The 26,843-nt window shown below is 36.1% G+C and overlaps 1 protein-coding gene across 1 annotated transcript in view; it reads right to left on the minus strand.

The window, feature by feature from the left end:
- Positions 1-26,843, minus strand: part of VWA8 (von Willebrand factor A domain containing 8) — a 202,253-nt gene that overhangs the window by 65,685 nt on the left and 109,725 nt on the right. The window contains exons 22-29 of the mRNA XM_069880696.1: positions 23,160-23,235; positions 22,937-23,072; positions 21,507-21,626; positions 19,401-19,606; positions 12,357-12,508; positions 3,730-3,838; positions 2,644-2,782; positions 1,169-1,371 (exon numbers count right to left, since the gene is read on the minus strand). Coding sequence (XP_069736797.1) covers positions 1,169-1,371; positions 2,644-2,782; positions 3,730-3,838; positions 12,357-12,508; positions 19,401-19,606; positions 21,507-21,626; positions 22,937-23,072; positions 23,160-23,235 — 1,141 coding nt within the window. The remainder of the gene's footprint in view (positions 1-1,168; positions 1,372-2,643; positions 2,783-3,729; positions 3,839-12,356; positions 12,509-19,400; positions 19,607-21,506; positions 21,627-22,936; positions 23,073-23,159; positions 23,236-26,843) is intronic.

Here is a 26,843-nt window from a genome sequence, read left to right on the forward strand (position 1 = left end):
ACTGGAAAGTGTCCAAGGCAAACCTATAAAAAGGCACAGGCAGTTCTGCTAAAGGTGGAAGAATTATGTTTCTCATAAGCATCGAGTTTTACTATAATGTTCGAGACCAGAAAGTGGCATCAATGCTTGACATGCATTCCTGGAACAAAAGTATCGCAGAGGCAGTAGTTATGAAATTACTGAAAACCACTTAATAGCCCAACTCAGTGTAGGAAAGGTTCTTCTTGATCAAAGTACCTCACCTTCTGAAAACGGACAGAAGAAATTCAGAGCAACAAAAGAAAAAATAAAACCCAACTAACAATAACAACCAGGTTAAATGCTCATGTCAAACCACTATGACTGGCAGGCAACATAATAAACCATTAATAATATTGAAAAATGAATAGTGACAGCACTGTACCAACTGTTGTCTCTTCCCATTCCTGAGCAGAGAAGTTTTGAATTGGAAATGTTCCAATCAGTTAACTGATTGTAATGGAAAGTGGAAAGTGTGTGAAACATATGCAATACTTGACTAAAAAAAGTATTTGATTCAAATCAACACTGAAGTCATCAGTGGTTCTAAATTTGCATTGCTGATATGCTAAATGTCAAGGTCTACTGAGTCTCCTTTCTAGTTTCAGTACTTCAGACATTACAGAATGAGAAGTATCAGGAGTCACAAAGCAAAATTAGTGGCACGAAACAAATACAAGCAACATTTTACTTTGTGGCCCAGGAAATGTCTCGTCCGTTTACTACTTGAAAAGTAAGAAGTGGACAAGATGGGAGCAGAACTTAAGTTCACAGCATGAAACAGCTTACTTTGCACTTTGCAAACATATGCTGCTTGACCCAACTCACTCAGTTCCTGAACTCAACTCACTATCTCCCTTTCTCCCATGAACGACAACCTCTCTCTGTCAGAAGGAGAAATATGATAAGCAGGTGGAACTCAGCCTCAAGAATGCAAAAAGACATTGTCTAGCTAAAGAGTGCAAGAAGAAAATCTTCACACAAAAACTAAAGTTGAACGTAACCTCCAAGCTTCAAGTATAGTGAAAAAGAGAATATTCAGAAGGAAGTAGCCTTGTCCAAGGTATTTCAGTCCATAGAGGCAGACTCCTCAGCAATCCTACCCTTATGACACTACCTTGCTCATCACAAAACAGCTGGGTTTTTTTACCTCCTCTTCATGTAGAACCACTTGACCTTTAAGTGGATTTCCCAGGGGAGCCACAGTCACAAAAGGTTGCCAGACACTTCCAACTGTTCTTGGGAAGAGGTCATAAAGATCCACAAAGTGTCCATTACTACTAGAAACATTCATGAAGTACAAGGAAACAGGATTGCACGTTGTAACATAAATAACATTTTCAGCTTCCTCTTCTGAAATAAGAAAATAAAATTAATGAAAGGCTTGCTGATACATATTTTCTGGAAATATATACATCATAAACTTGGCAGTTGATATAACAAGATGTGAAGCAGAAGATACAGAGGGAAATGGTCCCTTGATACTAACTAATCAGTATCAGACAGAATCTTGCCACAATACTTTTAACTCTTTAAATAAGTAGTCCAAGGCACATTTGTGTAGATATGACTAAAGAGCCTTTCAGCTGCTAGTATACATAAAATATCTCTGGATTTTTTTGTTTGTTCATAAGCTTGGTTCTCCCTATCTATCGCACCCTCCCTTTCAATTAATATATTTAATAAATAAACATGAGATGAGTGCAAACTTTGTAAGGAACTTTTCCCATTTAGGACCTTCCTGACTGATTTCAGACAATTTTTACAATCAATCTAAAGCCATGCAATTTCTGTTTTGCTGTCACAAAAGTCAGTTAACATATTTGAAACTATGGCTACAAGCAGAAAAGATGGCATTCCAGTACTGATCATTAGCGACGTGTTTATATTGCATAATAAAGATTAGACATGTTTAATAACGAATCCTAAAATAATTTATCAGTATTCCAAATGATGAAATTCACACTGGGACACAAGTAGTGTAGGTAGCTAAGGCAGGCTTGATCCAGTGAGAAAGAATTTTAATCGGTATAAGCACAAGAAAGCCAAGCATGGCACTCTGCAAGTTACAAGATTTGTATTAGAACTGAACTGACCTGGAGAGACAGGAAGAGTCGAATAACTGTTTCTCTAAAGCAACACAGTGTTGAACATAAAGCCTAGACAGACTTGCAATTTTGTGGCTGTGTTCTACTTTAATTATACACCCTTCTCTTAGTTTGAGAAAGATGCACATTTTATAAAGACCACAACATCTCAGTGATGTCATGCCCCTATTTCAGCGGCTGATTGTGTTTTTATTTCATCTACTGTTAAAAGTGCAAAAAGATATGTGATTATTCCTATATTCCACCCCTCTACTCCACATCTTCCATCGCCATATTACATTTCCTAGTATTATTCCTATACTCCACTGTAAACATAGCCAGAAATACACACTATTTTAAATGCACTGAAGCAGGGTTATTATAGTTAGAATCCCACATACTGCCCTTTTCTATTCTGCCATTGGTTATCGGTGAGCACCTATGAAGCCAACAGCCTAGTTCTTCTCATCTTTAAGATATTTCATGTATTTGTAACACTGGAGACCATTACAAATGTTACTAGCTTTTCTTACCACACCTTTTGTTACCATGACATCACAAACTAAGTTAACTTCATGTAAAGGCAGTGTCCAAAAAGCGAGTTCTTCTGTAAAACTGAGGGACCTGGCTTCATGTCGTTCCAGTGGAAATCCTTGAATATTCAAGTACACAGGGCCCTAAAAAAATTATAACAATGAGGGCTTGTTAAAATATTTCTCTCACCGTTCTTTATGGAAATCTAGATGTCTTCCTCAAGAGGGTTCTTACTATTAACAATCAAAACAGATCAATTACTAAAAAAATAAAAGGGAGAAGGAAATGCTTTTTCTGCAGGGTCTCTGAACATCCATATTGCCATTTTCTTTACAGTATAGAAACCATCCTGCCTTTCCTCATTAATCTTTTATTGGTTGGAAACCTTTATGTGCAATGGCATGAAGGAGGTATCATGTACAGCTAAAACACAGTCCACACAAAGGAAAAATCAGAATATTTTTGTTTTAAAGAAGTTCAAAGGCGATTTCTTTTTATATAAAGTTTAAATCTCATCCCTACATCATATTAGCAGTTTATTTTTTTCCTTATTCACTGGAGTAATAATAACTGAAGTAAAGCAAAAAACTCAAAGCTGAAAAGGACTTAGAAGCTTTGGCAGCAGGTAAAATTGTACCAAAGGTTCAGATTTAAACTTGGCAGTATCAAAAATTGTAAGAATTCAGCTGCATGGAAAATAGAAATAGCTTTCTTTTCAATCTCTGATCTCATCCAAAAACTGATATCTGGGGCCTAAAACCAGCACCTCCAAACATCCAAGCCAGCTGTAAAGTTCCTTCAAATACGATATTTTCAGTATCCCTATACGAACCTCTTTTCAAGAGCTTCTGACCAAACTTACTGAATTTCCAGCACATCTCACATTATGAGAACTAGGTATACAAAAACATTCATTTTCCACATACGTATAAAAACCCCAAGAACAGTAACAAGGACTATGGTTCATATAAACCCTTTTTCATGAAGAAATATTCACATTTTAGATTCTTCACATCCCAATACATAAACCCAGCATTATACGAATTTAAAAAAACCCAAACAAACAACAAACAAAACCAAAAAGACAAACCTTTATGCCTATTTTTTTAGTTTCTGTTGGACACAGCAGTTTCTGTCCTCCATTCCCCAGCTGATCGATTTTCCAGTAGCCCATAAATTTATGATCTGGTAATGGCAGTCTGTCAAACAATGTAGGAACAAATGGATTTTTACATTTATTAACCAGCAACTGATATGGAATACATCATTTAAACAAGTGCATTTTTCCAATGAGACATATCTGAAGAGTCTCTTGTAGAAAATGCTTCCTCGCAAATTATTGCATTTATTTTATATTTTAAATCACAAAAATTAACTTCTGGAATACTAACACAGTCACAATCTAAACAGCATCATAAAAGAAGTGATTCACTAACATGTCCTCAGAAAAGATTTTTTTCCAGTCTGAATTATTTAAGAAGTGGAATAAAACATATCTAAAAATTTTTCTTGCTTTGCTTTATTCAGATCTGGCATGAAGCGACAGCAGCACTCCTATCAGTGAACACTCACCAAAAAAATAGCAGAATATGCACAGTAAACACTGTGGCAAGTTAACTGTGCAATGAAAGCTCAACAAATCATTTACATATATTTTGCCAATGACACAAAGAAAGGCAAAGGAATGTAGACATGAGAGAATCTTTCTTCTGACCAGTAGCCTACAGAATGCACAGGGGCATCTTCAAAAGTCTCAGTTGCTTACATTGGCCTAATCTATACCTTTTAATTAAGGAAGAAATATATGGGCCACAGTGAAACTTATTTATATAGGAAAAGAAAATGTATGGTGTATGACAAAATAGCTTGACAGCAAAATAGGGACAGTACAATTTTTATTTCTTTCATCTGAAGTGATTTGCAACCACTGAAAGCAGTTTAATTTCATTAATGTCCATTAATAACTTCAAGCTAATGAGCTCATCACTTTTGGTTTCTTTTATTTGGGATCAGCTGCTCCTAAAAAGATCTCCTATCAAAACAACAGTCTGTGTTACATGAAATCGCACATTGTTGTACAGCTACAGAACTTGGCTAGGGAATAGAAGACATTCCTTCTCCCAGTTTCTATAAATATCTCCAGTCTATTTTAAGGAAGTTATCTTAAACTGTTTTGTTAAAAGTGTGTGTGTGCTCTCTTCTGTCCTGCCTGATGATGCTCATTCCTACTGTTACAATTATTCCTCCTCTCCCCACCAACCAACCTGTCCCCTCAAGATATCAGAAGTTGGTTTCATTTCCTCTTGACATTCTTTTCAGAATAAGAAGGGATCCCAAATAAAGAAAAACTCAGTTGGACTATACATGATTTTTTTGGAATTTAAATTTTACTTTTTTTTTCCACTGAGAACTCAAATGAAAATTCAGAAAATGAACATTGAAGTCCTCTAATCTTTGCAGGGCATGCAGGAAAGCTGCATTAACGTTTCTTACTTATACTGATGCTGTAGATTGTTGGTGTTCATAGATAAATATCCAGCTGCCAGCAATACACCATTGGGGAATGTAATGAGGAAAGCGCATCTCATTAATTCCCTCTCTTAATCAAAGAACAGGTAGAGACTTTGTTGCCTGTTTGTTGCCTAGTTACGAACATCAACAGATATGAAATTTTGGTGATTTATTTTACATTCTTCCTCACATCAGTTTGCATTTCCCCATTCTTTACAACTAGCTAGTCTAGCCAGATTCTTACCAAATTAGAAAGAGAAATTAAGCCAGACTAAAAAAAATTGCACAAATGCAATACATTGTAGATTACAACATTCAACCTAATTAGGAAAAACCACTCAGGGTACACTATATCAGCATGTATGCAAATCTTAGATAGTTTTTTTCATGCAGTTAGGAAATGGGCAAACAGCCAAGTCACTGAACTAAATGTCAGTTTATCCATGAACTGGAATTTTACTTCAGGCTTCCTTTTGGATTTTGAAATGATATGTTGGCAAAATGTTGGCTATGACTTGAGTCAAAGCGGTTTTGTGTGCAAAAAGAAACTGGAGAATTTGTTTTGCTACAATGATTCTAAGTAGCATAATCTCTGATATGCCTATAATCAGCAATAATTGTTTCCTATTAGCTCAATGGTACATCAGCTTTCACAAGGATTTGGACTTTGATTTTAATTCCTTACACATTACCATCATGAACAATACCCTAGAATCAAAAGGTTCAGTAGTAATCATGAATAGTTATTAAATTTTAAAACAAAATATATGCTAATGACCAACTCTAACCGAATACCCTCCTTTATATAGCAACAGAATTACAGATTGCATTCCCAAAGGAACAAAACATTTCCATGCTGGTTCAGATTTCTGGAGATTTGCTTTCCTAATAGTTCCTCTTTTCCCTCAGGAAAATGGATTTTGCCTTTCTCCTAGATCTCTGAGATTTAGTTTCTCTGGGGCAGGAGACCAAGTAATCATGAACAGCAAAGAGAAGGGAAGGGTAGATCAGAATTTAAGAATAAAACAGAAAGCAGAATTCATAACACAGAGTTCCCTGTCAAGAATAATAGGCATCTTATTCTTCCAGGGTCTGACAATTCTTTTTGACGCTATCTCATTGCTCTCATATAAATCTGTTCTAAGAAAGACTAAGAACGAAGCTGGTGGTGTTAAAAGTTCTCATAAACCGTCTGCTTCTTGAATGATTATCAGGAGAGAGTGAGGGTGCAGAAGGACTAGAACAACGAACCCACACTGAAATCATGTATACATCTTAACAGTTTTCCTCTAGGGTACATGTATGATATGCATTGAAGGAGCAAATTTATTTTCTTTTCCCAAGACATATAAGTAACAAGCGAGTTTTGAAAATAACTTAAGTGAGGGTACAAGTAAAAAGCTTCAAAAGATGCTCCTGCTACACTGTTGTATTTCAAATTAATAAACCATACAATGTACACATAAAAGACAGACAGAATAAGATGCAAATGCCACTGACAACAAAAAGCTGCTAAGCAAAGAGATCTGATGGGTATAAAAGTGCAGCGGTTGGGTAAGAATGGTACTGAAACTCCACTGCTTTCTCCAGCTGGAGAATACAAAGTGATCCATGATTTTTACTTTCCTCAAAAGCTGGAAAGGGTTTCTAGACCAGAAAAACTACACAACAGACAGCAGTAATCTTGTAAGAATGTCAAGACTTAAAAGCAAGTTCTAAGGAACTATTGCTGATCAGTTCTTTGATTATAGATCTGTCAAAGTCTGTTGCTCATGGAAAATATTTTTTTGTCCTTATTTACTCTTAATTTAGCATCCTGGTTTTCTACAAGATCATTGCTGTCCATGCAATGGTTATATAAGCAGGTATTTTATTCAGAAAAGGTGACTGTACAGGACTTAAGAGTTGATAGGGCAATTCTACACAAAATTACTATTTAGCCTGATTTTCATCATGCACAAAGGGAAGACAATCTGTCAAGAGATAATTCTCTAGTGGCTCTCACTGCTGGAAAACTTTTCAAAATGACGACACCTACACAACATAATTTCTTTTCATTTGTACCTCTTTGATTTTAGAAAACATATTTGTTTTAGGCTAATTAGGAAAAAAAAAAAACCAAACACCAAACAACTGGGTTCCAAAAGTAATAGAACCTGCTTTATCAAGTTGTTCATTTAGCTTTCTGAGGGAAAATGGCTATGAATCTTGTAAGATTAATTTCCACTGAATGCAAATTCTCTCCAGCCAGCAATGGGACTAGTACAGTTGCAGGCATGAACAATGACAGGAATCAAATATGCTTAATACATGATCTTATAAACCAGCTCAGTGCTGGCACAGCACGTATTGTTCAAGGACTCCAGTAACAGCCTGTGCTCCATCTAGCTGTGCAGACTACCCACCTAACTTTTTTTGGATTTCAGCAAGATGTGTTTGAAACCAGGAAAATTTCTTACTCAACAGATCTCCATACTTTATTTAAACACCTTGTGATTAAAAATATAAGCACTAGACATACAAAAAACAGTCTTACGTTAGGCCTCCCATTCCCTAAGAGTCAAGTGTAGCCTCCCCTTTGGCTTCCCCCGCAATGCAGAGGATGGACAAGAGATAAACAAGGCATGGGGCAGGTCCAACAATTACCTACAGATCACCCAGGGAAAAGAAACAGTCTCAAGACAAAACTAGAGCCTTTAAAATATACGTGTTTATATAGCATATAAAACATTCAGTTTATATAAAATTAACATTCAAATTATAGTAAGCATCTGGAAATGGATGGTGACAGGAAAAATACGGAATGGTAATTTCATTAAGGATAAATGCCAAAATTAGAGCTGAATGCTGTTTTACCTAGGAATTGTCAGCAGTCTGAACTGTCCAACAAAATGGGACGATTAACACGAGTTCAGACAAATGTGACATAACAGATGTAAACAGGAAAAACAAAGTATAATTGGACATGAAGAAAGATAATGAGTTAGTACAGCAAGTAATACATTTTACCCACTACGTACTGACAAAACATCCCAGACAAGCCATCTGCTTTAAGAACAGTACTGATAAAAATTATAAACTATTGAAAAGGTGATACCAGGGCACACAGACAATACCATGATGTTATAAGCTGACAATACTGAACATGTCAGTGCCTTGTTCAGTTATCCTGTCTGGGAAAAAAAACCCCAAAACAGAAGGAAACAAAAATTCCAAGTAAAGCATTACTTTACAGGTTTAATACATGATACCAACTTTGGAAATAAGTGAATTAGCATCTACAAATTAATTTCTCTCTTGAGATACTAACTACTACAAAAATCCTTTTCTAAATGGTTGACACCACCTAACCCTTCCTTGCAAGACCAGCTATATTAATTCCTAAGCTAAAATTCCCATAAGGTTCACTGGTAACTATCTGTTAAATTTCACTTGTAATTCCAGATGGATACAACCCTCAAAGTTGCTTCTACTGAGAGCCTGTACTGTAGCGCGTTGCTCATGCCTCATGATTTTGTTCCATGTTATATTTACAACAGTATGTTTCAGCAGCAATTTAAATAATTTAAATAATAGTCACCCTAAAAGTTATTTAAAAAAAAAAAAGACTGACAAATTGTTTGATTCAAGACATGTCAGTGAGTACCTGGATAAAAAAGTGAGCATTTCAATACAATGATTTCCCTGTCCTACAGTCTCCTGGAAATGCTTCAATATTGCAAAAATTCATAATTGCACAAGATTAGTATTCTTATCAATAGCAATGATTTTGCCACAAGTATGACTAACATCCTCAGACAGAATTGGTTTGATTGTCCTAGTTCTCATATCATGGATGGAAAGCAGCCCTGAAGAAGACAACTTGGGGGTGCTGGTGTATGAGAAGCTCAACATGACTCATCCATGTACACTTGCAGCCCAGGAAGTCAACCATATTCTGGGCTGCATCCAAAGAAGTGTGACCAGCAGGTTGAGGGAGGCGATTATCCTCTACCTCACTCTCATGAGACCTCACCTGGAGTACTGCATTTGGTTCTCGAGTCCTTGGCACATAAGGATCTGTTAGAGTGGGTCCAGAGGACCACAAACATAAGAGGGCTGGAGCACTTCCCATGCAAAGACAGACTGAGAGGTTTGGGCTTGTTCAGCCTAGAGAAGAGAAGGCTCCAGGGAGACCTTATGGCAGCCTCCCAGTACTTAAAATGGGCCTGCAAGAAAGCTGCAGAGGGGCTCTTTATCAGGGAGTGCAGGGATAGGACAAGCTGAAAGAGGGGAGATTTAGATTAGATACTAGGAAGACATCTTTTCCTGTGAGGGTGCTGAGGCACTGGAACAGGTTGCCCAGAGAAGTCATGGATGCCCCATCCCTAGAGGTGTTCACGGCAAGGCTGGATGTGGCTCTGAGCAACCTGATCTAGTGTAAGGTGTCCCTGCCCACGGCAGATGGGTTAAAACTAGACGACCTTTAAGGTCCCTTCCAACCCAACCTATTATATGATTTTATGATTACTTAACAGAAACACTGAGCAATTTATATGCTAGCTAGCAAATCTTGAAAGTCTTGCAAATAAAGCTCAGAACACAGAAGTGAACCTCTGTGGAGACATGCTGTTGTCACTAGGACATTGTAGAAATCAAACCTAGGAAACCTTCAGGTTGCCAGCTTGTGAGAGACTATAAGCAGGAAGGAAAACAAGTTTAAAATTGAAAGCGATCTTGACAAGTCAGCAAACTAATCTGAAAAACCACAATGCATTAAGAAAAGCGTAAGCATGAAGGAAGTTCATTACATAAAGCGAAGATGGGGTAAGTGATCTTCGGGGATCTGCAGAAAGGATCGAGAGGTTCGTGTTTAGAAAACTAGACATGAGTTGAATCTTGCAAGAAATGCAAACATACTGGAGGCTTTAAAAGGGACTGCTGCATGAAATACAGCTCTATTCCACACTCTCAAACTATTCTACTCAGGGCTAGTAGAAATTAATTTGCCCAGTTTCACACACAATGCTTAAAGATGGACACGAATCAAGTAGAAGCAGGGAGCATAAAATAATAAAATTAAATAAAAAAACAAACAAAAAACCAACCAGACACCTTAAAAAGGGGATAAGATGGGAAGAATTGGATGTATTTAGTCTACAACTGACTTTCCAATGGCAAGGATATTTAGCAACACGACTGAATTGCTTTGGGAGGTTATAGAACTCCATCTGTGAAGATTTACAGCCATGAATCATGTCAAAACTCAGATGAGCTTTTACATTAACTTGCATCTTTCCTGAAAGAAGTGAGATGAACTAAATTAGCTCCCTACTAACATCCCTGGAAAACAGTATCAAGGAGGTCAGTACTCTAGTTCTAATCATGTATCAGCTCCAGGAAGAACCTTTTCTGCAGCTGTTCAAACACCATACCAAATTACCTCAATGTGTCCATCATAGGAGCTCATAATATGAGCTGGAACAGATTTAGAGAGATTATCTAGATGTTCTTTTACCCCAAGACAGAACCAACTATTCATAAACTATTCCCAAAAGATGTATCTATAATTCAAGGTGATCCACCTGTGGCTTACAAGCTCCATAGGGTTAAATCTCATGACCAACAGCAAGGTTATCATGGAGTGGCACAGTAGAATAACCTGAAATGCCAGCTGTGGTGGATGTAAGTGAGATTATAAGGCCAAGATTGCTGGACCATCAGAACCAGGCAACTAGCCTAGTCCCAGTCTTCCAAGGTGAGATCTAAGAAAAAGTTGCTTTTATCAACTGTGTGTGAACTGCTCCTGTAGTTTCTTCTCCTCTTGGCCTTCAGTGTAGAGTATGCACCCATAGCTATCAATCAGGAAAAGGTTTTGACGAATGTCTTGTGAGGATCTTCTAAGTCCCTCATCCTTGGTGTAACCTGTCCTACAAAACCTCAGTGATTGATTTAAAATGATCAGATCTTTCTCTGTCTCCTCACTTCTAGACTGAATGGTCCCCAATTACAGCAGTCTTTCTCTCGTTTCCTTTCTCTTATGTTTCCTAAGCTTCTCTCCAATCTACCTGTGTAAACTCACATCTAATGCTCCTAAAAATGATGTAAGTGCAAATTTCTCAAAAACTATGACAAAATTTGTAATTCTTTAAAACAGAAGTTACCAAGTGATCTTTAGCAAAGCAACTATGGCAAGAGTTTCAAGTGTGTACTGTCAATTTGACAGATACTGTAGTTGCTCAAGTATTGGTTCCCTACACATGTAATTCTTCTGTCATCAAAATTAAAAGGCACACCAGTCATTACACTGCTAATCTTCTTTTAATAGTTATATGTAGGATGTTGGATATGATAACAGCGATGCTCCAGCAGGAGAAACCTACACATGGACACCTAATATTCAAGACATCATGTCATAAGAATTAGCCCCTCCTTAGGAAATACAAAAGTAGTATATCCCACGGAAAAATCAATTTCCCATATAGCCATAAAGATTTATTCATGAAAGGGAAATATTTGTTTCTCCATAAATAAATGATGTATTAGAGTTCAAGCATGAGAAAGTTTCCCAACTGTTCTTCAATATGATCTCCTTAAGCCTGTTATCAGTGAATTGTAGAACAATGAGTTAAACCAGTTTCAAAATTTAGTTTAGTCTTAAAAACTCAGCCACTTTGACTCTAACCTCTGAAAAAGTATATGGTGTAATATGTCAATTGTTAACAGAATTAAAGAACATTAGTGACGTACAGGCGCATAAAAAAATGCTTTTTAGAGATGACATGTATTGCCCTACCTGCAGACCTATTTTTGGCAGAGCCTTTTTACGAGTATCAAAGACAAAATCCCATTACCACTGAAGACAATCTACTTTTTTGCTTCCCTTTTACATGGTCAATAACAGAACAAAAATGTGCTGCGAATCAATTAAAAAACACAGGAGAAGAAACAAGTATTTCCCTTTATTAATATATATCTGTTAACCATACAGACTATCAATATGTACATAGACATCAAAGATTAAATATTAGTGATAAGCAAATACTCTATCATATATTAATTTACATTGTTGTAACTTATTTGGAGGAATATAAATTTGAACCAAAGAAGGATTGACTTCAAGTATTCCAGGTTGTTTCTAAATCATTTTGCAGCAAGACAATACACTATAAAAAGTGGTCATGAGAGACCTGTCTTCTTAATATATATATCTTATGTTATTCTTACTCCTTGGCCAGCTGTACATTGGTCGGTTTTGCTCCAATAGGTATCCCATATTTGTGCAAAGTGCTGATTAAAATTTCACGCATTTCGTTGTTGTAGGAGTCAAAGTCAAATACATTTCGGACAACATTTGCCAGTCCTTCAGTTGGAAATTTCTGTGAAGAAACAAAGACCCACAATTTTCTTCAATATCTGTTAAGTTACAGCCTATAATTAAATATTTCTAAAATGAAGAGTTAGAAAGGTAACTTTGCTCAGCTTAGACAAGAGCTTAAGTCCTCTTTTTCTTTTTTTTTCAGTTTCAAGAATAAAGAGGGTATATTCCTTAAAGTCAGAATGAAGTTACTGACCCTAAATTTGAATTAAATGTACAAGCAGGAGACAATTATTTAAATACTTGACATTATAAGTTTTAAATAATTATTTTCATTATACACATAACAAGACGATGTAGTCATTAGAACATAATACATAATAATGTATAATAATGTATTTGTATAAATTTGGAACTAATTTCTGCTAATTATGAAGATTTGACACAAAAGCATATATTCTTACATTCAACTATACAATTAATTTAAGAATTCTGATTTCTAATGTTGAATGCAGAAAAGCAGAAGATGCACTGCTTGCTTACTAAAAATGAGTTTAGGTCATCATAGATTCTAGTAGTAACAGAAATTCACTTAAGATGTACAAACATTTGTTTTCTTAGTAAAAAAAACTAGCTGAAATATGCCATGTACATAAAGAAAAAACACATTTTAGATTTGTCCTGCCACTCCAACAGCAAATATACACTTGTCCCCATTTAAATTAATGCAACTTCCAGTAATTATGGAAATGCATGCGCCTATAATTTCAGGCCCCAATAATTTTTTTTTTAAAAGGTATCATGTGGGTAATTTAAACAGAACAGGTATTGTGCAAAATTTAGATTTTAATTGTCATTGATAAAACCAGCTGTTCAAGTTGAACACGTTAACATGTCTAAGTCATTAAGCCTTTCACAGATACTCTAATAAAACAGGTGAAAAAAATCATCTTAGTCTCGTAAATGTAGTAAAAATAATGTTTTAAGAAATTACTGAATTACTATATATCCTAGAATTTTACCATGTAACTGCTTTATTTTTGCCTTTTTTTTTCGGCAAAAGATGGGAATGAGAATAGTTTTATGTTAAACTTCTCACTTTTTCTTTATATGTCTTTAGTTCAAATATTAGATCTTTGAGACCAGGAGATTAATTCCCCTATCTCAGAATGATACACTCACACTGGCGAAGATAAACGTGTGAAGAATTAATTCAAGGAGTAGAAGTTTTTTCTGTTTTTCCCCCATTAGGAAGCAAGGCTGATACAAAGACCTTCAAACCCAAATTTAACAGATGTGTGGGAGAAAGCATTAAAAATAAAGATATTAGAGTCCTGAAATAAAAACTAAACCAGGAAAAAAACTATGACACTTTCATGTTTTGTCCTGTACTCTCAATCAAACATCAGCCTTAGTCAGGAGTTTAATATCTTCCCAATTTAATAAACATCTAATCTTTGAAATAAAATATCCATGACATAAACAATACCAAAATTAGGTAGTTACTGTGGTAGAGTGGAACATCACTGCTAGAAATAGGCTTGCACAAACCTGTGGTGTACATGCCACAGAATATTTCAGTATAAAATCATGCTAATCTATGCCCTGCTTTTTAAACCTGTCCATGAGGAACCTATTAGAAGTTCTGCATTATTACAGATTAGTAAAATACAAGTTGTTGTGGGATTATATAAAGTTGTCCCAGAGCTTGTGTGACCCTGGCTACAATGTCCATTCCTTACTGAATGAAATAGATTACTAAAAATAAAATTACTCCCAACGGCTATTCTAACTAAAGATGGTATAAACATTTCACATACCATTTTAAAAAGCAAAAAGTCTGTGACACTGCACAGGAGTGAAAGTACTGACTTATGTAACATAAATTGCACCTTGGAGTCCAAGGAACCATCATATTGCCAAAATACAAAAAAATAACCTACAGAGTTAAAAATGTACAGTACAGTTTGGTTTAAAACCATGTAAAGCTTCTTAGTACTCAGTGTGCAGGACCCTATCTCAGTCTGTTTTCAAGTATGTCTTCTTCTTGATAACAAGAACAAAGCATGTCCAGAATTGTAAACACTCTATATGACCAAAACCTTAAGTAATTATTTTAGAACATTTATGATAATGAATACTGCATTTTCTGTGTTCTTTTCTTCTCACTGGGAACACACAAGCCAGCACCAAGTCATCTTGTTCACTCATGACCTACTCTTTTACCTGCCCTGCACTAGATACTTCAGGAACCTTGGTAAAGTGCTTCAAATACTACCTCGTTTTCAACAGTAGTCTCCAAGTATGTCCATGGTCTTCTGAATCATTAGAAAGCCTCTGACATCACAGAATCACAGAATCACAGAATAACCAGGTTGGAAGAGACCCACCGGATCATCGAGTCCAACCGTTCCCATCAAACACTAAACCATATCCCTCAGCACCTCATCCACCCGTGCCTTAAACACCTCCAGGGAAGGTGAATCAACCACCTCCCTGGGCAGCCTGTTCCAGTGACCAATCACCCTTTCTGTAAAGAATTTTTTCCTAACGTCTAGCCTAAACCTCCCCTGGCGGAGCTTGAGGCCATTCCCTCTTGTCCTGTCCCCTGTCACTTGGAAGAAGAGGCCAGCACCCTCCTCTCTACAACCTCCTTTCAGGTAGTTGTAGAGAGCAATGAGGTCACCCCTCAGCCTCCTCAATCAATCAATACCCTTCTCCTCAGTGTACTGCCTCAACAGTTCCATGCCTCTTCTATCAGTAGAACATCATAAAAACCCATATTTCCTCAGGAACAACTGATCACCGATACCAATAAAAACTGTTCAGAACACAAGCCAGTTGTCAAAAGGCTCTCTGCTTCAGTTATTAAAACAAAATCACAACTCTCTTGTTTCAATCAGAACAAATCAAACCACTTTTTAATAACTGCCTGGACAACTGCTAACTAAAGAAAGGCAGGGACAGTTCACTTGAAGAAGAGAAAAAAAAAAGTTAGAATGTTTGAGTTGAACATTTAAAAAAAAATAATTTGATTTCTATTGATTTTTAAAACCAGATTACTGGAGAAAATATTGATCCTCTCATCAGCCTGTCTGGTTCTCATTCATTGATTCTTCCCCTTACAAGTAACATTTCTGTGTGTACCTTAGAGCATTTTCACATCTTAGATTCTTGGCTATTCCTTAAAATAATACATAACATAGGGTTTTTTTCATGATTTTACATTTTTATATATATATATTATGCTTTATTTGATACAGAGTTGTGACAGAATCCATATTTTTATGTATCTAACTTTCCACTAGTACACGAATTGCTATAGTCTGCTTAAAAGTTATCAGTAAAACAGTAGCTTCCTAGTACAAATCCCAAAGGCTCATCCTGCCCTCATGACACTAAGAGATCTCTCCCTTCCTGCTTATTCCTCCTTGCCCTTGGCTTCTCCCTGTAAGCCCAATACCTTTTCACTGAACACTGCCAACTCTCTCTGCGTCTTCTCAGTTGCCTTGCCAGCAGGGCAAGAAGCACCACATCTACGGCTCATCCTGAACAACAGGCATACTGACTGATTAACCATTGTTCCTGTCTCTAGTGGGCATCATCTATTGCCAAACAAAACAGCTGAATTCTCCTCCTGCCTTTTCATTCACAGGGAGACTAATTTCAATCTACTCCTCCCTGTCACATAGCCGCTTATTTTGATAAAAGCAGCAGAAATTATCTTTGAAAAATGGTCATTGAGATTCACTGTGGTTGGCCAACAGGGTAAAAGGTTATTATTGATGGGCATTTGGCAGAAAGGTGGGAAACGGATACAAACTGTGATTTGACACACCTAGCTTTCTTTTGACTTCAGGCTGAAGAGCTGAACTCTATCTTAGCACAAGTGCTTATTGAACAGGTCTAAAAACCTGATGATTAGTAGACTTCAGGGCCAGAAGGTATCTTAGACATTTACTACTCGAAAATTGCTATTCCAGTACCTACTATTAGAAAGTAATCTTAAATACAAACAAGAAAGAAAGCCTATCAGAAAAATCTCAGCTTCTCCAAATGCAATAGAGTTAGTAAAAAAGCTATTTCCATTTTATCTGAACTGATGTGGCTTGTGTGATTAACATTTACCAGGGACATGAGGTAAATATGGACTCTGCAAAATAACATATATGAAAACTAACATATCAGATGAACTATATATTAGCAGAGAAGCAGTCATTTGACACACTGGTAGTTACGGACAGCATTTAGCAACCCAAAGTAGCAAGAGCAGAGCTTCTCAGCTTGCCCACAAGCCACTATTAGCATCAATACTTCCGACATTCGACACAGTCTGAAAACCACAGGTGAAGGAGGCAAAAAGGCTATATTCAGGCCACCTGCAATCCAAAGCTGCAATACACAAATTCCCTATAAAATATGTGGGGAGAAATATGTGCAGTGACCAAGTTAAGCAGCCACAGTAGACAGTTTTCCCTATGCCTGCAGTTTCAGGTCTTCAAACCAGTTTGGTACTTCATCTTCAGCAAAAAAACCTTTCCTTTAGAAAAAGTTAGTATAGAGGCAACCTACATCTGAATGCAGAGTCTAAGATATAACTAAACTACTATGGGCTCCCTATTTCCATAATCTTTGAGGGACGATTCTCTTGTAACTACTGTAAATGCAATCCTAAACATTGAAGGCCACAATTAGAGTGCAGAGATTAGCTTAATAATATGTTTAGTAACAGTAACCAGAATATTCTCTTAACTGACTAGCCTTGACGCTCCGATGCTCTCTCACACAACAGTAATCAGCAGCATTTTTTTTTCTCCAAAACAACCCACACTTTTACAGAAGAAAGGAATTCCAAAATTATGTGAAAGAGACCAACACAATAGTACAAAGAGAGTGGGGCTGCGGAACCACTGTAAGGGAAATTGTTTAACAACATGACTAACTTCCCTCCTTCCTTCCTAAGGACCAGCAATTTTATTGACTCATTTCCCTCCTTCCTCTTTTTTCTCTACCTGAAGACCTAGAAGCTTCTTACTTCGGAGTAACCGTTATGTTTATATTCATTGTTTACATTTGGCTACTCCCAGCCTTTTTATTCAGACTGAAAAACAAGTTACAGTAAACAAAATGTTGCATCCTTTCAAAAAGACTGGGATCTTGAAAACAAACATTACAGAAGAAATCAAAGCTGCATGTTGGAGATGTGTTTTTATATTTACACTTGACTTTGAAAAATTTGAAAACTTAGCAGACGGGAAACTTCCCTGCTGATCTGTGCCCAGTGCCCAGGTTGAAGTGACCATACTAATCTGGTTAAGTGAAGAAGACGGAAGCAGAGAGTAAATACCCTTAAGACAATTAGCAACCGAGCGCTTCCAGTCTTCAATCAGATGCTGTTCACATTCAAAGAAAACAAGACTTAAGTCCATTAGTTTCTGCGCCAGCTGGTGACAGAAGGCAGCACAAACTTTAGATTACTTGGAGACAGAAGACGATGGAAGGAAGTTAGGATGGATGGATGGATGGATGGATGGATGGAAGGAAGGAAGGAAGGAAGGAAGGTAGGAACAGCCAGACTACGAAGACAGGAAGAAGTTCATGTAACAAAACCCCTAAATCACCGGCTTTTCAGCTGCACAGCAACGGTTCCTCAAGTTTGTAATTTTTCCACTTCCATTTCAAATGTAACTCTGTGTTTAAAGATGTCAGTGATATCATTAACAGAGTACATGTTCCTATCAGTTTGGTAAGCAAATACCTATCAAGTGGTATTGGATTCTAATAAAATACTCCGCATACGTGTTTATTAGAATGGATTCCTCTGCTTTTAGGTCTGAATTTTGTTAACTTTTTGTACAAAGTTATACATTCATAATTACTGTTTCTTTCTATTAACAACATCAATATCAACAATATAGTAGCACCAATTTATTTTGTCTCAAGACTTTATTGCACCCTAGAGACTGGGGAGCACAAAATTTTTTCCTCCTGAAATTAACTGAAGATTTTTAAAAGAAATAATTCTAAACTGTTGGATCTAAATGTCTATGTGAGTATAAGTGAGTATGTTCATAAGCACAAACACAAAATCATACAACCTTGTTGTACTATACAGAATTATATACAGTAACAGTAGGTCAAGGAATTTGTGAGAAATTCTATTCTGCTTGTAATTACTTCCACTAATCTTTTCTTCAATCTAGGATTCAATAATTCCAGAAATACTCTACAAATAAATAAATTGCCTATTTTACGATTATAAATAGAACAACACAAAAAAGCATTGCTATATTAACATTAAGATACTTTATATTTCAAATATTTCAGATAAAAACTATCCTTCAATTTATAAACACAGAACTCAAGCTCTACTGTGACCTTTAAAAAATAATCATCATTAAATCAGAATTCAAGATTTTGCAATTAAAATGTGTGTAGGAAGCAATCATGGTTCCTAAGTACCTGTTTGCTAAGTTGTTATACACCTAACATTTTTCTTAGAAAAACTCCATCTGTGATGCATTTATGTTATGCAGTAGGGTCATTTTCCCCCAGGAAATTATTAAAACTAAAAAATCTATAGCAGCATAAAGTTGCATTTTTCTGGAAGTACTGTATACTGAATATAGAATTTGTATAATGCTAAAATAAACGTTGCATACTGTATTCACAGTATGAATGTGAAATTTTCTCACACAGTGGAAAAACAGAGTCTCAGGTATTTTCTACATCCATAATAAAAAAGCAGAAAAAATATCTCCCTATGTAGCTCTGTGCTCCTTACCCTCAAACTGTTTGAATATTTCAATATGATTCCTTCAAAATGCAAACTTTTCTCATAAAAACAAATAAAAAATGCACAAACAATAACTGTATCTTTTTCTAAAACCTTCAAGTATTAAAAAATTGGCAGTGATGAATTCTAGTTTTCAATTAAATCTGACATACTGTACCTGCAAATGTTTTACAATATTCACAACTTCTCTAGTTGAATAGGGGTAGTTAATAATTCCTTGGTCAGCTAAGCTCCTCAGTTCTCCAAAAGCAGCCACCAGTTTCTGAAGAACTGGCTCTGGAACATCAGGACCATATTGTCTAAGCATAGCCAGTTCCGACTGTGGTTTGGGATTATCAACTGCATGGCAACTAAAAATGTCGCCTAAAAAGTAAAAAAGCATACAGTTAAGTAATTCATAAAGAGATAGCATCACAGCAGTCCCTGTAAATGGAAAGCATCTTAAACAGAACAGCAAAGGTTCAAGAGGATTCTGAGTACCTGCCTGTTAAAACAAAACAAGACAAAATCTATTTTGAAAAATGTGAAAGAAAAACTCGCTATGAAGAACATCAAGGTTTCCAAGAAACATGGAGATGTCTGCTGTCGTTTTAATGAAGGTGATCACAGGGGAGAAATTAACTTTAAGAAGAAAAAAGAAAATAGGTTTAAAGAAAGAAGGATTGGTTGAGAGGGACCAATTTGTGATGACCTTCAAAACATCACAGGACACAGGGAAATCTTGATATGCAGGAAAGCCCTAAAGCAAACTCAGTTGGGAGGTCTAGAGGAAACACTGGATTTATTTATTCTCTCTGTCTGTCTTGACGTATGGCATGAAATTTGCCAAGATATATTATTTCCATATATTTGCACTTCATTGGTCCCAATCGCAATTTTATAAAATTAAGTTTGTATGTAAAGAGTCTTTCAACAGTCATACTAAACTTTGCAGAAGCATAATCAGATCCTGCTGAAAAAGGACTTGGAATAAAAGCAGAAGAGCCCCTATGCTTGAAAAGCAAAATTAATTAAGAACCCTGAAACTTCAATCAAGCCTCTGCCATGTGGGCCAAAAGCAGTAATGCTGAGATGATCAATTTTGTTTAAAGGGTTCATGTAAGGAGGGAAATAAGGTCATGAAAAATAAATAGACTATACTAAAACTGGGAAAAATAGCTGTGTGAAATTCAGATCAACAGATCTCTGAAATGGAACACCCATTTGGTGGGAACTATAACTGAAAAAAAAATGCTATCGTGCAATACGGAATTGCGTGTGCTATTGCTTCTATGAGTACATTATTATTTCTTGTAGAATAAGCATTACAGCCAAAGCCAACACATGAAGTCACAGAAATTAGGGTGCCTGCATGTAAAGTGACTAGGCCTGTGCAGACAACACAGTCAGTGGAGTCTGGAGGGTTATACAGCTGGTACACCAGGTGTAATGTTGCCAAAGCCTTGCCAGAGGCTCAGCTAAACTGATGCTGAACTATACACACCAATGAATTTTTCATCACTCACCCTTACGCAATGTAAATTCTCACTTTCGCTCTGAGCTCAGGCTGCAGGGAATCTTTGCTGACACGCAGGATTTTTAGGACCTACCAGAAGCTTTTTGAAATGTTGATATAAAAAATTTTGATGTGAAATTTGGAGAGCCTTACTAGTATGAATTCAGCATCTTATCATATAGGCGTTTTAATAAGGCCAATCATACATGGCCTTATTATGCATGTAGAGGCTAATAAGGATTAGAAGCAGGTAGCAGCAAAAAAAGACAGTAGCCTCCACTGCTGAAAGCAGAGAAAAGAACGACACATCAATATCCCATCTCTAGTACTGAAGAGGACAGCACCTGGCCCATATCTTGTTTGATGTGGGGTATAAAAATGGTAAACAGTTGTGCTAACCACTGAAGTCAAGTATCAAGCTGTTTACAGCTAATGTTTTTGCTATATTTGTATACAATGTATGTTCATTAACAAAGACTTCTTGCATCCTTTTCTGTCTGCTATGTTTGTCCAGAAGCAATAAAAAAATTAGTTGTAACACATCTGATCATACATAGCTGTTAACTTCAGGGCATGTTCAGGCACGTTTACTAAGACACCTAAATTTACATGTTAGTCTTCCAAGTTGAATCTCACTTTGAGTGTCTTATGTGAAACAAAGTGTCAGTATGCATAAGGACTCCTTCTCCCCATGAAATCTAATGAATCAAGACAGTCATTCTATTAATCGGCTCTATTAAAGACCGTCATTTAATATAAACTACTTACCTAATGTGCCAAAAAAGTCATTACCCAAGAAAGGAAATCCAGGTCTATTTGCTAAAACTATCATTCTAAAATCAGGATGAATACCTATTACATTTTCTCTCCCCTCTACATGAGCATGATCTGGAAAAGAAATAAAATTTATTAATTGTACATTTAAGCTTTGCGATTATGAATTAAATGAACATAATTAGATTAGAAGAATTCTGAAGAATTCTTCTAATCTAATTATGTTGGTTCTTAGATTTAGAAAAACAGTTACAAAAAGTGCTCAATAGTTTCTTAGCATGTCATTCAACTATGACTGTTCTAGGTTTCATGTTAAAGTTTCATAATTTGTTTCATGAACATTTAACCTAAGTTTTTAATTTAAAAAAATAGAAATGCATCCACTGTTCTTGGGCTAGGGACTACCTGTCCTGTTAGTATTTTAGTTCAAAAAAATGTTGAGGTCATCGATGAAAAAAACGTGGTTTTATATAGATCTGGTATTATCTGCTGTGGAAATACAGGACTGAAATTACCAAAGCCTTTGGGAAGCCAGAGACACAATTTCACGCATATGAAAGCTCTGTTTCTCCAAGATGAGTCAGACTGGACTCACTCGCTCCCCTGCAGCATGTTTCCAGTGGCACATGGTGTCTAGGAGTCCCTTTACCTCCTCTAAAAAATTACACGGAGACTGGCTATCAAGATGTTTAAACAAATGCCCACCTACAGTTCATAGCGACAAGCAAAACGTAAGTCTTGTGCCATGTAAGTGCTGAACAATTGCTCCACTCATACTGTAACACTCTTCCCAATATTGTTAAAAAGAAACTCATTATGTTACATACAGTTTCTACTAATATCAAAAAGGCATTTCAAACAGTGTTTCTTTGAAAAATAACACAAAATATTTAGTTCCTGCAAGTCACATGAATTCCATTAAATTACAAAATACTCTCATCCTGCAGGATATGTTAGACTAATACAAGCATATGCAATATCTGACTAGATTAAATCCTTAACAATTCAATCTTAGATATACTCATATCTTCGATTCCAGATCTCATGAAATTGCACCCAGCTATCCAGGTGGATATAATCAAGATCACAATTTGGTCAACTCAGAACTCGATCTCTTATGGAGAATGAGTAGCAGAGGTCAACTTGCAGTTTGTTACGTTTGGGGGAGGGTGGGGTTTGCTCAGTCTTTAATTTTATTCTATTTTTCACCAAAATTCATGGGAACATTAACTTAAGAAAACCTTTGTGGTTATGGCAGAAGTAGTAAAGAAAATGACTGTAAATTCTTTAGTTGCTAATCTTTTACCCTTACGTATTTTTTCCATCTGGAATCTTTTGGGTCTCTACTTAGTCATGTAACTGCAGAAAACCAGCAACATGTAACATTTCACTGTAAATGAACAAAATGTTTTCTATTTACTTACTAGCAACAATTCGCCTTCCATCTGATAAAACCATTTCCCCACTTTCGACTAAAGTTTTTAAGACACAGGTAACATTTGTTGGTGCTTTGTCTGCCTCATCAATCACCAAAATATGTCCGAATTTCACTGCTTTAACCTAAAAGAGAAAATAATCAAACCATCACAATAAAAACATTTCAATAAAAAACATTTCTAAATATACAATCCAAATGTCACTACTGACCAGTGGTGAATCTTCATATATAATAAGACCATCTTTAACAGAAGGTTGTAGGGTAAGGCTCTGTACAGTGGTATCCCTAAAATGCAGAAAACCAGACAGTATTAATGAAAAATACACAGGAATTTTAGTTACAATAAAATACAAAATGAATAAATGAAAAACTGAAGGCTCTTGCTTTCTAAGAGGAAAAATAATCACTTATTTTTATAATTCCTGAAGAACTTGAACCAAGAATAACACTGTGCCAATCTATTGGTCAAAGGCGAGTATCCCTGTCTTTGCCAGGGCTGTCAATTTCTCATAAGTTTCTGCCAGTAGCTGACAATTTCTCATAAACCCTGGAAAAAAAACCACTGAAAAGTGAATCTGTATCTTTTGCATGCACATACATTACTACTGTTACTAATATTTCTAGATAAGCGTGGTTAGCTAGAAATTTCCCTGCAGTTTCATAGTCAAATCACTAATGTTTTAGTTGCTCATCTCCACATATCACCAAGAAAAAAAAACAAGACTAAAATACTCTGGTGGAATTCTAAAAATCAACTATTTTTAGTTCTACCTAAACTATACCAGTCAGAATATTTTTTACTAGCACTTGCTACATTTTATATCATGAACAGTGTAAGCTCTTAAATGGGACAGAGACTTTAAATAGTATAGCATTTCTTTCTGAAATTCTATTTGTGTTAGAATTGCTCAAATAATTTTTCCTTCAAATTTAAAATAGCGTAATTAAAATCTGTAATGAGAATATTCCTTAATCTTTATTAGTATCATCTATGTCATGACCACTGAATGTGCAGATAAATGAAAAGCAGTAGCAATTCAGAAAGGTCCAGCAACAGATATCACCATGACAGATTTATTTATATACATCATGTCTTTAACACAGGGAAAAGCTCTCCTGATTCTAAGACATAACCGTCAAAACCTTTGTCAAGGCGTGTAAAACCAAGCCCATTCACCTAGGGGGTCAGAGGGATTGATGAGCTAAGGAATAATTCAGAGGTGGGTGATGGCAGACGGTCCCACGATTCCCAGTTTCCTGGGCCACAGTACATGCAATTCAGTCTTAGGGCAAATGGGCCATGTCATCCCTTTCCTCTTTTATTTCAAAATTTGGGTTAGTTTCTGTCAACAGAACGATGGACTTCTCACATGACTAAACCCATCAGGAGAGCCTCACCTACGCTGCCCGAGATCCACATGCTGGTCAACAGTTAAGGTTGGTAACCTTTGCACTGCACGTGAGATTTGACAGAACAAAAATCTCTTTGCTTTCACAGTTGTTTCATAAAACAAAAATGTTTGCTTAAGCTAAGCTGACTCACTGTTCCAAATACCCACCTTAGCTCTATCTTTAATTTTGTAATGCTCAGTAAAAAAACAACAATATTCTGATAAGCTCCATGGGTAGAGGAAATCAAACACAGTACCATTTGCAGCAAACTACCCAATGGCCAGCTTCCAGTTAGAGTTCTAAACTGACAGCATAAAACGCACATTTCCTTTATTTGAAACTGCTGTCAGCAGGATTTCTGTCCCTAATAACTAATAATTTCTTGTTTAGTTTTAAACTCATGATTGATTTACCCTAGCATTTCCTATGCACAGGAATAAAGCATGGGGTGGGAAGAGATACTTCTAATATTTGGCTACTTCATCTGAACTTTAATCCAGTAGGGCAAAAGTTACAAAGCTGGGAGTACCTTCATCTCATTTAACCCCATCAATTGTGGCCTGTCACAACCAGCAAAACTTCCCCAAATACATACATTCGTATTTCATTCACTTGCTACATATAATGTTTAAAATCACTAAAATAAGCAGTATCATTAACCGATTATCTTAGAAATCCTACTGTGGACATAGAAAAACAAAGCTTCTATTGTCTTCCTGCCTGTCTACCCATTTCTACAATTGTGCAGATAAATCAATAAAGGATCCAAAAATAAGAATAAACCTATGACTATTGTTTCTTGAAAACAGATTACTTAGGAACTAAATTCTCACTGTATAAATCAGCCCACCTCCATTACCAGTTATCATTTCTGGTTTAAGCCAATACACAGTCACAGATGTAGAAAATTTTAAAATGCATAAACCAGACCTTAGAGTACATGAAAGCACAGCCTCAGGTTACTAAACTGCCAGAAATAATTAATGGAAAATATGTCCTAAGGAATTAATCAAAGGAAAGAAGCCAAAGGATTTGTCAAACCTGAACTGTGATCTCTTTAAAATAATAGAAAGGTGCAAAAATGGAAGGGACGAAGAAAAGCATAGACCAAGAATAAGGTAAAGGAAGATGCATTACAGGATGCTTTACAGATCATAAATTCGCATTTAGCAGCCAACTGATGATAAAAATTAAGTGAACAGATCATGGCAGGAAAGGAAGATTTCTAGTGGTGGCACGTAAAAGGAATGAAAATGAAATAACATTTGACATCCCAAAATCAGTTTCTAACTTTTTTTTTTATTTTACCTGTGGTGCCCTCGTTTCTTCTACTCTGTTGTTATTCAGACCTAATACCTTAAGGAAATGCTTCAAGGAAATATTTCTGGGCATTTGCAACGTATTACAGAAGCTAAATATACAGTCAAATATCAAATCCATTTGCTTGGTAACATAAGCAAATGCAAAACTCCTGTACTTGCACAGGCTCTTACATTCAGCTCTGTATATAAAAATGATATTGCCAGGGTTATTACAGATAAATATAATTTTCGTTTCTGAGTCACAAGCTATGCAATTAAATGTCATTAATTTCTGTTCCTCAGAAACCTAATATGACCTAAACAGAGTAAAGTATGGCTAAAAAAACAAATTGCCCCCTTAGGTTTTTTCTTTTTAAAATTTCTATTTTGCAAGGAATTATGTAAATGTAAAGGCACCGAAAGACAGAATAATACAAATATGCTAAGTCTGAAATATTTCTGAACAATACAGTATGCAGATTTTCCTAACTGTAAAATATGTCTGGCACTTGCAACATCAGACTGCAGAATTTCACTCCCACAGGAAAGGAACTAAAAATTGTAATTCGCATTCATTTATTAATGTTAGCAGCCTAATATTAACTAGGTTCTAACAAAGACATGAATATCAAAGCCTCCTAATTTCATCATATTTGGCACTCAAGATGAAAATAGTTCTGACACAAAGAAGCAAGACTGTGGGAATGTAGAAGCGGGTGAGGAAAACTGTCTGACATGCTGTCATCCTACTCAACTGATTTGTCTTCTCCTGATTGTGAAAGAAAAATACGAAAAGCTCACTAATATCTTTCCTAAAAACACATTTTTATTTCTATAAAGCAAGCTGTCCTCATGAGCTCTATCTAAAAAAAAATAAGAAAGATCTGATGTGCTACTGAAACTCAGCAACTTCTCTGACAGTATCACTCAAATTCACAGCAGGACTTTGGAGAATTCCTTAGTAGGTTTATTGTTTATTAGCTCGCATCACTGCCTATTATTTATTTTTTGCTACTGGTGCATTATTTACTCTAAAGGCAGCTTTTTCGGAGGTCTATAGATGTACTCAAACATACTAGTCTATGACAGTCATTATTTCTTTGACAACAATACTTTCTTTCCAGGGAGGATCTATGAGATGCAGCAGGAGAAATTTCCATCAGCCACAGAGACTGTTCAGTCCATTCTGACTCTGCCAAT

Source organism: Phaenicophaeus curvirostris, chromosome 1 (genome assembly GCF_032191515.1).
Source record: "Phaenicophaeus curvirostris isolate KB17595 chromosome 1, BPBGC_Pcur_1.0, whole genome shotgun sequence".
NCBI classification, from domain to species: Eukaryota; Metazoa; Chordata; class Aves; order Cuculiformes; family Cuculidae; genus Phaenicophaeus; species Phaenicophaeus curvirostris.